The 12,007-nt window shown below is 43.7% G+C and overlaps 1 protein-coding gene across 1 annotated transcript in view; it reads right to left on the bottom strand.

The window, feature by feature from the left end:
* The window catches only part of PRSS12 (serine protease 12), a 1,465,718-nt gene that overhangs the window by 574,662 nt on the left and 879,049 nt on the right, over positions 1 to 12,007 (bottom strand). Inside the window, exon 6 of the mRNA XM_044061659.1 lies at positions 540 to 681. Within this exon, the coding sequence (XP_043917594.1) occupies positions 540 to 681 (142 nt within the window). The remainder of the gene's footprint in view (positions 1 to 539; positions 682 to 12,007) is intronic.

Here is a 12,007-nt window from a genome sequence, read left to right as displayed (position 1 = left end):
AAGATTAGCATTACATGCAGAGGAAAACTGCATCTGTCCACCTTCTGTATATTATTAACATGTACAGCACACTGTATCTGTTATATTAAAGTAACCAAAGACAATTTACTGCTGGCAAGAAATCCTTGTCTGCCTTGCCCCCCCCCCCCCCCCCATAATCATATACAGATGGACTTCAATCCCTGTAGGCATAAATCACTTCATGTTGCCCTTGGGTAATTGTGCCCAGTATTTGCCTGCTATGCTGCCTACATTTTGTCCACAGTGAGGTAGCTCATACAGAACAAATTCTCTGCAGAAAGCTGTCAGAGTCATAAATTATTTTGATATATTTCTGTACTTTGTTGATATTATTCTCTGAATTAATCATATAAGAGAATATCTTTAAACTGAAAATTTAAGAAATGCACACAAGATATAAATATCATCTTTGCCATTGTATTATGTTGCTTCTGTTTATAGAATACCATTAAACATAATGCATCACCATCTGTTCTGCCACAGGGACCAAAGCAAAACATATATTTGGTATTACTTACTTGAATCCCAGTTGCTTGCAGACAACATATGAATTCCATTCTGTCCACCCATCATCACAAACTGTTCCCCACTGTCCACTATAGTATACTTCTATGCGACCCTCATGAATGCCTTTTCCTCCTACAAGTCGCAAAGTCCCATCTGCAAAATGAAACATCACTTATCTTTTTATTGAAGAAATAAATACATAACATACATAGTGTGTGTGTGTGTGTGTGTGTGTGTGTGTGTGTGTGTGTGTGTGTGTGCGTGTGTGCGTGCACGCGTGCGTGCGTGTGCGTGCGTGTGTGCATGTGTGTGTGTGCGTGTGTGGGTGTGTGTGTTAACATGTACATTCACAACTTAACAGTGTGCATAATGGAAAAGTGTGGAGAACAAAGACATCAGACAAGCAATTTAGTATTAGCAAGTTGTATGTCACAAATTTTCTTCCATGTATGTTGGTATTTGTTCTGCTGAGTTAGTTATAAGACTAGTTTGTTCATGTACTAAGTCTAGTGAATATTTTGCATCTAGTGTGTCCAGCTTATTACCTGAAGCCAAGATTAACACACTAGACACAAACCTTTTATATCATAAATATAAGCAGCAATATACTGGGCCTGCTTGTGTTAGTCCTTGAATTTATTCTGGAGTAAAGTTTAATTTAAAGGAGACACTGCCCAAATGTCAAGTTCTTCCTTATCAGAAAGTGTGTATCCTTTCCATTAATCCAACTCCAGGAGTGTCAGATACAAAGAATACACAATTTATGTGGTTTTATTTTCTTTATTCTCCTGTTTCACCAGTTTCTGTACACACTATTTTAACTTTTCATGAATGAAATCTCACATTATTTTATTTCATTATTTTTCACACCATCTGTGGAATCATGTAAACAGTCTGGATAGAAGAGGGACTGCAATGTCATGGACATACATAACTTTCCTAACTACACAGCCAATAAAATGTTTTTAATCTATGTACTGGCCTCAGGCAGTTTATTTATGTGTATATTTTCATTTACAGCAGACTACCTTCATACCTTCCCAAAAAGCACATCCTGGAGCTGCTAAACTAAGCTTGGACTGTTGCACTACATAAAGAATACCAACTTAAACTATAAGTCACAGGAAACCAATATCACACTTCAGCTAGAAAATGAGACTTAGCCTTCCATTCGGAGTCTGAATAAATAAGCTATTCTTTCAAACGTAATTATTAAATGCACCATGAAAGAGTAGTGTAAGAAATAATATATCAATAACCCATGGCTGGGTGTGGGTAATGCTGTATTTACCCACGGTTGACGTGGTTTGGCCACAAGGGTGAAGCCCAAGTGACCAAACAAAGTCAACCCTGGGTAAATCCAGCATTACCCACACCTAGCCGTGGGTTAGTGCTATTATACAATGTTGTTAGTTTTGTGTTGTGTTACATTTGTGTTGTTATTTAGAATTGTGTTTGCTTTACTTTGTATTCTTCCACTTTTTGTGAGATAAAATAGTCCACACTTTGATGTAGTTTACTAACTGGTACTGCTTAAATGTGTTGGCTGTCCAAACACCTGCAAGATATCATTGTTTCATTAAAAGATTGAGAATAGTTCATTGTGTAAATGTGAGTTTCCCCATTTGTCTACAAATGTATTTCCTAATAGCAGCAAACATATTTTCTAAACATGGTGAGAACTAGATCAGCAGACAGAATGCTTACCTCATAAGTGAAAATGAAGCAGGACATCCTGCTGTGAATTTCATCTCATAAACTAGCCTAAAGAAGACTTCAATTGAACTACAAAGTTATAAGAGTTGTATGTTGTATTATACAATGTCATGTTTGAAAAGAAAGGCAGGGCTGCATGATTTTTTAGTGGCCGGACTTGTAACTTAGGTTACTTTGGATTTACAATGTGCACGCTGGTTGGATTGGCCAATCAGCATGCACGTTTCTCGTCTTTTCGGACATGACATTGTATAATATAGCAATAACCCACGCCTGGGTGTGGGTAATGCTGGATTTACCCATGGTTGGTGTGGCTTGGTCACGAGGGCAAAGCTCGAGTGGCCAAACAAAGACAACGATGGGCAAATCCAGCATTACCCACATGCAGAAGTGGGTTATTGCTATTATACAATGACATTATTTAAGAAAAAAAATAATTACTTTTCTTAAATAATGGTATTGTATAATGCCTCCTTGCTACCCTTCCGCAGCTGTCTGGTATTCTGTGGCAGTTCTGATGTACTGTGCATGCGTATGCTTACACAGTACATCAGAGCTGTGGGCAGAAGCAACGGAGAAAGCAAGATCTCCGTTGCTTTTTAAAAACTGTCTTGCTATGTTAAAGGAGTTTAACATAGCGAGACAAAAGCAATGGAGAAAGCTAAATCTCTGTTGCTTTTTACAAAGTGTCTCGCTATGTTAAAGGAGTTTAACATAGCGAGAAAGCTTTAAAAAATGCAACGGAGAATCTCTGTTGCTTTTTTTAAAGCTGTCTCGCTATGTTAAACCCATTTAACATAGAGAGACACCTTTAAAAAAAGCAACAGAGATAGGAAGATCTCCGTTACTGTTTTTAAAGCTCTCTCGCTATGTTAAACTCATTTAACATAGCGAGACAGTGTGTAAAAAGCAACGGAGATCTTGCGTTCTCCGTTGCTGTAAAAAAAGAGTTATACTAATGGAAAAAGTCCGGGCGACCGGACCTTTTTCCATTACTATAACTCTGATTTACAACGTGCATGCTGACTAATCAGCATGCACGTTTTGGAATATTAATGGGGGGTCATTGTATAATCACTAGTACACAATACTAACCAATGGATTTACCAGTGAATGACAATGTGTGGGAAATCACAATACTTTCTTGTAAATCAGAGGAAAGTAGGGATTAATGTAAATGTTATTCTGACTGCAGTACTTTCCATATCCCTATTGGATTAAATAAGAGAGAAAATCATTGACTGAAAAATGAAATCAACCTAAATGCAACAAACGCATTAGTTCATTGGGGTAAATCAAATTATAACAACCACTATCAGTATGACCAGGATACTTTCCCTAAGCTTTTCCTATAGTGCAGGAGCATCTATGTACATTGTACTCAGCTTATTACTTTACCAGCTTCTGAATGAAGTTTTGTTGGGCTCTCACTGTATTACTCCTGACTGTGATAATAATTTTTGTCTCCGATCATGTGCACATTGATATCCAGTATTTAAATGGAAGTGACATGTACTTTTCATATTGTCAGTGCTCACTTTTCCCATTTTGGTCTTTGTTATCTATCTATAATTAAATATTTCGTGATGTTGAACTTAAAGCAGCCACTTAAAAAGGACAGGCATTCTGTCTTATGAGGCCTACCCAACTGTATCTATGTAAATAAATCCATGCATTTGTTTATGTCACTAAGCACCTTTAGCTGGGTGTTACACATTTTCACAGCAGGTGTCTCTCACCTATTTAGTACGATTCCCAAGCATGACTTTCCTGAACCACCAGCTACAATCCATGATGAGAGGGACAATGCAAATAATGTGGTTTTATTTATTTGTTTGTTTACTGGGTAGGTGGACTGGTCTGGGAACTCTTTCAAGCTGTAACACAAATGAAACAGTAATACTGTAAGTAAAGTAAATATGATGCAAACATTGGAAGTATATGTACAATGAAAAACAGCAGTACTCCGTCACAGAAATGCAGTAAGCAGAGCAATAAGAAACACTGGGGTTTTGGGATAAAATCTATAGTAAGGAGGTTATTATAGCCATAACATTTTCCATTATCCATTTTCCCCAACGCAGTAACATTAGTGTATTTTCCCCATGTTTAGTTTAACTTAGATCTGAAGTTAGCATGTTTTGCATTTTTTTATTCTTTTCTAATTTCTGATGGAAAATATTCTGTTTGTCAAGAACAACTTTCCTAAAGCCCATTTCCTTATGGCTAAACTGAAGGCAGATTTCTCAAGTATTATGGCCCCTTGCTTTTAGGGGTGGAGTCAGTAGCCATAGTAATTGATTATAGGCCCATAGGCCAGATGTAGCCAACCCGCGGGCCGCATGCGGCCCTCAGAGCTCTTCCATGTGACCAATTAACTGCAATGTCAGTGTAAGCATGCATCAAAACACTTTTTTCGTTTCCTTTTCACACCCATGACCTGTAACTGCAATGTCGGTGTACGCATGCACTAAAGCACTCTTCCTGTTTTGTTTTTTTTCTAGCCGAAGTAGGATCTGTGTGTTCATTCCAAAGAATCAGTGTGTGTGTGTGTGTGTGTGTGTGTGTGTGTGTGTGTGTGTGTGTGTGTGTGTGTGTGTGTGTGTGTGTGTGTGTGTGTGCACTGAAGAGGATATGCCCCTGGATTCTGCATTCCTTGCATGTCGTGCAGGATTAGTGCAGGTGCTCCAGCAGGCAATATGTCTGCCATGTGATCCAGGAATAACCTGTAGGGGCATGCACAAACGCTTCTGCACTAGTCCTGCACAGACTCAGCCCCTGTATGCAAATTACCACATTTAAAGGAGAAATCCATGCAAATTAGGCGAATTTGCGATCCAGGAAGCTGGAAACTAGCAGTGCAGGACTAGTGTAATCTGCAGAAATGTACTCCACCAGTAACGGAGTACATTTCTGCAAATTACAAAATGGAGCCATGACAGCTCCAAATAAAGGGTGGATATCATGTAGAAAGCATGCCAATGGCCAAGTATAAGGCCATTGGCATGGAAAACACTTGAAAAAAATCAACTTTTATTTATTTTTAGCTGATCTTGGCTGTTTAAGCGTAGGGCAGCGGCACGCAAACGGGATCGGGGAAAATAACAAAATAAACCTACAATAAGCATTCTAACTAAAATCACTATTCTGGCATTATACCCAATGGCAGGCAGAAGACAACATGGCCAGTGAATAGTGGTTGCTAAGGGGTGAGGCTCACTGTGAGACATGTAACTATGCATAAGCAGGCAATCCTATGCAAATGAGGGGAATGGTAGTGAATCCCAGATTTCCCCTGCATGCTAGTCAGCTCCCAACAGTGTAAGAGCAGGAATAGCTTGGTGCAAGCCTAGGGATTAGCTGACATCATAGGGGGGTGTCAGGCATACTGCAAGCAGATTGGAGCCCTGTGGCTCAGGTTTGCTCCAAGCTTAGCACAGCTAGGCAAGGGGGTGTGTCTGAGGCTTCCTAGCACTCTTTACATTGCCTAAGCGAGTGTGCGCACCGCGACCAGGTTTTAAAGAAAAAAAAAGTAAACCAGGAAATAGCAGCTCTGTGCACATTTGAGCACTGTGTTTGTGCGGCATGCCCCTGGGCTTAAACAGGAAGGCAATGGGAAGGGAAAACAGCAGTAGGAAGGTAATCAATGAGAACTATCATAGCTGGCAGGTGAAATGTATCAGAATCAGAAAATTACACAGGCAGCAGCCCAGCCCAACACAGAACACTACTATAAACTATGCAAACACCTTCCCCTCTGTTTTTCCCATACTCTGCACCACTGGTGTATACAAGCATGGAACTTTTAACAAACTAAACAACAAAATGATAGGAGCTACAGCAGGCATCATAAAACAACATGTGGAAGAGGCTGAGGGTGGTAAGGATGTGAATGCTGTCAACCAACCCACAGTGAGGAGACAGAGAGCCTCACCCCTTAACAACCACTATACAGGGTAACCTACCAGGGACTACATGAGCTGGAGATAGTGGAGTGCTATAGGATGGACAGGGACCTCCTACAGCAAATTGTTGAGCTGTGCCGGCCATGCCTGACACACTGAACTAACAGAGGGGAACCCATCCCAATGGATACCAAGGTATGTGTAGGCCTAGGAATACTAGCCATAAGTACCTCCCAAAGCTCAACTGGGGATATCATGGGGATCTCACAGGCATCCACATCCAGAGTATTTTACCAGTTCCGGGATGCCATGTCAGCACATGCCAGTGAGCATATATATTTCCTCAACACCCATGAGGTATTGGCCAGCAATATGCATCTCTTCCACCAAATAGCAGAATACCCTGTGGTAGTGGGTGCTATAGACTGCATGCACATACACATCAAAGCACCACCCAGTGATCAGGGTAGGGTCTACATCAACCAGAAGGGCTTCCCCTCCATCATTTGCCAGGTCATGTGCGATGCCCAGGGCATTATAATGAATGTGTGTGCTGGCTGCCCTGGAAGCTATCACGATTGCCACATCTGGCATCTGACGCAGCTGTACCAGAGATTTGCCAATGGGGACATCCCTTATGGCCACCTAGCGGGGGGATGCTGGTTACGCCCTGGAGCTGTGGCTGATGACACCCATCAGAAATGCACACACACACACAAACAAAAACGCCATAATGAGGCACACGCATAGACCAGACTTATAATAGAGAGTGTTTGGGATGCTCAAGTCATGGTTCCGGTGCCTGAACATATCTGGTGGAGCCTTGCAGTACTCACCAGCTACATGTACTCAAATTGTTATGGTATGTGCCATGCTACACAATATGATCCTGTGGAAACAACTGCAGCAGGAACAGCATGGGGCAGGGCCAAACAGCCCCCCACCAATGCCAAGGCCTTCAAAGGTACAGAGTGATACGGAGGAGGAACAACCTGAGCCTGTCCCAGTAGGCAGATGGAGGCGTGCCCAGTATGCCCTGGACTTGGCAAAGAGGCAATGCATAGCACATACACTGACACAGTATGGACCCAGGGAATGACACCACTCTCTGACTCATGCATACAGTAAAAGGGATGCCAAACATGACACTACCTGTGCTCAACCATGTATAGGGAGTGTACTATGTGCATCCAACAAAGGCAGCCCTCCAGCACCATCCCCAGTACTGGCACACCCACAAGGTAAGTCAATCAACCTACCAATTGCCGAATGGAGTAGAATGTGTCGTTACCTGTATCTATTTTATGGATGTGAGCATGCAAGATAATTGGGTGGCTGAATGGTATGCCAGCAGATAGTAGGTACCCATAGTGGTACCATGAAATCTGTAACAGACACTGGAGTCACCATAGTAGCCAGTACTACACAGGGCGACAAAACCCACTGCAGGAAATGTGCTGGGCGACATGTGTGTCTATATGACTCACACATGCCAGACGGGGAGGTTCACATACCCAACAACAGTCTCAGCCAGCAGGACAGGTGTAGACAAACACAAACAGAGGCTGTGCTATGGTCTCTGAATGATGCCTATGGGTAACCTCCCCCCAGGCCTACACAGACAGACTATAGTAGGTCAGGCAGTGGGATATGGTTCTGAAGGGTAGGAAGGCAGACACTAATATGTAGGTCAACCAAAGCTAAAACCTCTAGTACACTGACATGCCTCTAGTCAGCATAATAGGTTAGAATACAGAATGAAATGGAGTACCTGACATACCAGTACAGTCATAGCAAATGTGTACAAGTGCCAGGTGTACCCCCCCATCCTATGTAGAAATGTAGAAACAGTCAGGTGTGCCTCCCCAATCCTGTGTAGAAATGTAGTAACAGTCAGGTCTGCCCCCCCCCCACTCCTATGTAGACATGTAGAAACAGTCAGGTGTGCACCTTCCCCCAATTCAGCATACAAATGTAGTAACAATCAGGTGTGCCCCCCAATCCTGTGTAGAAATGTAGAAATAGTCAGGTGTGTTCCCCTATAATCCTATATAGAAATGTAGTAACAGTCAGGTGTGCCCTCCACTCCTATGTAGACATGTAGAAACAGTCAAGTGTGCCCCTTCCCTCAATCCAGCGTACAAATGTAGTAATAGTCAGGTGTGTCCTCGCCAAACCACTGTGTAGAAATGTAGAAACAGACAGGTGTGCCCCCTCTCCCAATCCTGCGTAGACATGTAGTAACAGTCAGGTGTGCCCCCTCCCCCAATCATGTGTAGGAATGTACACAAAGTCAGGTGTGCTCTCCCCAACCCAACCTAGACATGTAGTAACAGTCAGGTGTGCCCCCCAAACCTATTTAGAAAAGTAGTAATGGTCTGGTGTTCCCCCCCAATCTGATGTACACATATCATAACAGTCATGTGTGTCCCCCCCCCCCCGCAGCCCAATGTAGAAATGTAGCAACATGTATGTGTAGGTATAATACCAGTGGTGCACAGATGCCCAGAGGTAGCCAAGGTAGCAGGATAGGTTGTAGCATTTGCACAATATGCAGGTCTGTGTGTGTTAGGTTGGTGTGTGTTTCATATTGTGTGAGAGTGGTCAGTATGTATGCATGTTGAGGTAAGACCTGGTGGCCATAGCCCACTACTGCTGATGACAGGGAGAAGCCCTCACAACTGCAGTGCCAAAGACAATTCCCACCAGTATAACACATGCTAGCAGTAAGCCATTGTAAATGTATGGTGGTAATATGTGTCACCATCTGAAAGACTGACATGGCATGGCTGCTGGGCTACATATACAAGCAGTACACAGGGGAAAGTACCCCAGACATACAGTGTATATACTGTGTCACTGTGAAATGGAGACACCCTTGAAATTGTACATACAGGCATGCATCACATTAACTGGTGCTATAGTAGGCGATACCGGTGATGTCTGCCTGAACACTTGCAGATCACAAAGGAGGTAGGACTGATGTACTGGGAAACAGCTGATGTACCTGCACGTGTCTGCATAACTGGAATGCCCCATGCATATCTGTGTGTCAGATGCAAGTAGTGTCCATAGCACACATGCACCCAGCTTACACCAGCACCACCCACAGGTACCTCTCTGGTCATACCCCTGCTGTGGGGAATGGGTACAATATGACCCCCACCTGTATATGGCAATAGCAGAAGAATGCAGCATGCAGTGCAGGTGTCCCATGCAGGTGTGTCCCTAGCTGTAGGTATCACCCTGCCAGCATCCACACCACCTGATCAAGACTGATAGAAGGTATTGGCATGAATACCTACCACATCTACCCTCACGCCAGGGGAATATACTGTATGGTGGTCTGAGACTGTAGGACTGACAGAATGCAACGGCCTGCCACATCTGGCCCGCAGCAACACCTAATGGCCCACAGGCCCTTGGCTAGTCACACTCACTACAATTTAAATGCCCTACTTTGGCAATCCTGTTGATGTCATTCACTGTGAAATACACCTTTGGGGAAGGAGTACTCCAGTAATCTCCATGGCACATCCTATAACTGCATAGTGTTGTACTGTGATAAAGAAGTTAGGTAGGAGTTCTAATCCCAGATATGACAGGTGTGTGTCTGTGTTTGTCATTCGTATCCTGTGTGGAGGTGGTTGTGCATATTCCTTATATGGTGGCCCTAGTGTATATATATCACAATGTCCACTGTACAGGGATAACAGATGTGAAATCACCGAGATGCTGGGTTGAAAATCCATACCCCTACATGTGACATCAAGGGCAGGTGAACAAAGTTAGCAACCCTTGTATTACCCAGAGAACACTCAACCCATGTCTCATACGCACACACACACACACACACACACACACACACACACACACACACACACACACACACACACACACACTTGCCTAGGCAACAGCTGCTATATTGGTAGTACCCTGCATATTGCCCACTGATAGTAACCATGGTGAGATTGCAGTGGGCTACAGAGGCATGGCACCCTGTCCATCAGTCCAATAGACACGTACATGCTGACAGTGCACCTTCCCTATGTTGCCCACTGGACACCTGCAACACCTGTAGTGCCATCAAATGTGACCCACAAAGGACATACCATGCCTGAAAAACATGCCCTGTATGGACAGATGCCACTGACACCAGGGGATACCGGTATCATGCTATCAATGTAGGTGCAGGGTCAACCTGCTGTCCATTAACAGTTCCCACCACATGAGGCCAGGACTGGCACATCTGATAATCTGTGTGCACAACATGGGACAGACACCCCAGGTACAGTTCCACATGTCACTGTACATGCATGTGGGAGGTGTGCACATCCCAGATGCTGTTCTTTTCATGGACTAAGGAACACATACATGGCAAGCAATGCACATTATTGGCCACATGCAATAGTTACCCAGGTGACTGGATGGTGAATACAATACCCACCTGTGCAGGCAAATCCAGACAGTACACCCCTGAGCAACACTGCAGACCATTGTCATGTGGCCTGATGCCAAGGTATACCCATCACCTAACCTTGTATAGCCATCTGGCACAGTTGACCACTACACACCCGTGAAGCAATGCACCCATGCATGTCAGTATTGGCACCCTGTGTCTGTGTGTGTGTGTTGTATGATGCCGATGACCACATTCACACTCACTACAACCCCCATTGGCATACTGAAGCATGCTGTCTAATGTCAGACACCTCCACATACCCTTTGCCCATATAACCTCCGTATGACCCCTGTGGTGCATGTGATACCTGCACAGTACTGTGTTGTGGCAATCTCACTAGTGATGAGTTGCATTCCTGGCCCTGCCAAGTGTGTCAATGTGTGTGCGTCCCTGTGAGAGTCTGGCTGTGTTGACGCTGACACCTCTTCATGCAGACAGGTACGTGTACTACACCTACCGTATAGCTACCATATCACTGTTGCAGATGTCGCTCACCATCACATATATGTTTGGAAGGCTCCTCAACATGTAACCTATGTGGTGCATCCAATAACTGCATAGACATTTGATAGCACTACATAGTCATCAGGGGTTTGATATCCTGTACTGGTAGGTGTGTGACACATACATGCTTACGTTTTACTATCCCACCCCTCCCTGACTTATCTTTGTCTCTGTCTGCCTCTCTCACTCCCTGTCTGGTGGATGTGGAGACTTACACCTGCTTTGCTTAGGCAGCAGCATGTGTATTTTCAGTGATGCTCATGATCAGCTGATGGCCTTTGCACGAATTGCAGCCCTCCTCTAGCTGAATGCATGTTGAACAGCTGTGATAACATTTCCATAGCCAATTGCATGGAAACACACTCCAATCTCTAGGAACATCATGTTGGTGTTGGAACTTTTCATTCACTGTGAGCAGGAACTCGATCTGTTGTTTTACAAACAGCATCACAGATGGATTGGGAATTTACCTCTAACAACATACACTGTGGAAACAGGCCAACACACAGGAGGGGGATGTGCCTGACCTGGCTACAGACTAAGTGCTGCTATACTGCATTTGGAGTAATGTTGGTTTAACACGGTGTGTGTGGATATGGCTGTCCTACATGTTTTAATACCTGTCATGTCAGTGCTATGTTTATGAGGAAACCCCCATCTGTAGGGTCATCTGCAGACTGGGCAGTATGTAGTGTCATTTGTTTCATGTGTTACCCTCAGAGCACCTATCTGTGAACTGCAGTCTGTAGATGGTGACAGCCATGAGAGTTACTGACTTCATATCCCTCATAGGACATATGTTGCAACAAACCCTGTTACAACAGTAAATGTATGTGGTTATCACAGCAACGTGTCAATATTGGCCCTGTGGTTGTGCCTCCAGCCACAACTC

This window comes from Protopterus annectens, chromosome 2.part0 (assembly GCF_019279795.1).
Source record: "Protopterus annectens isolate FY-2018-M chromosome 2.part0, PAN1.0, whole genome shotgun sequence".
NCBI lineage: Eukaryota > Metazoa > Chordata > Ceratodontiformes > Protopteridae > Protopterus > Protopterus annectens.
The sequence above is the reverse complement of the archived record's forward strand: the minus strand, read 5'-3'. Positions and strand labels throughout refer to the sequence as shown.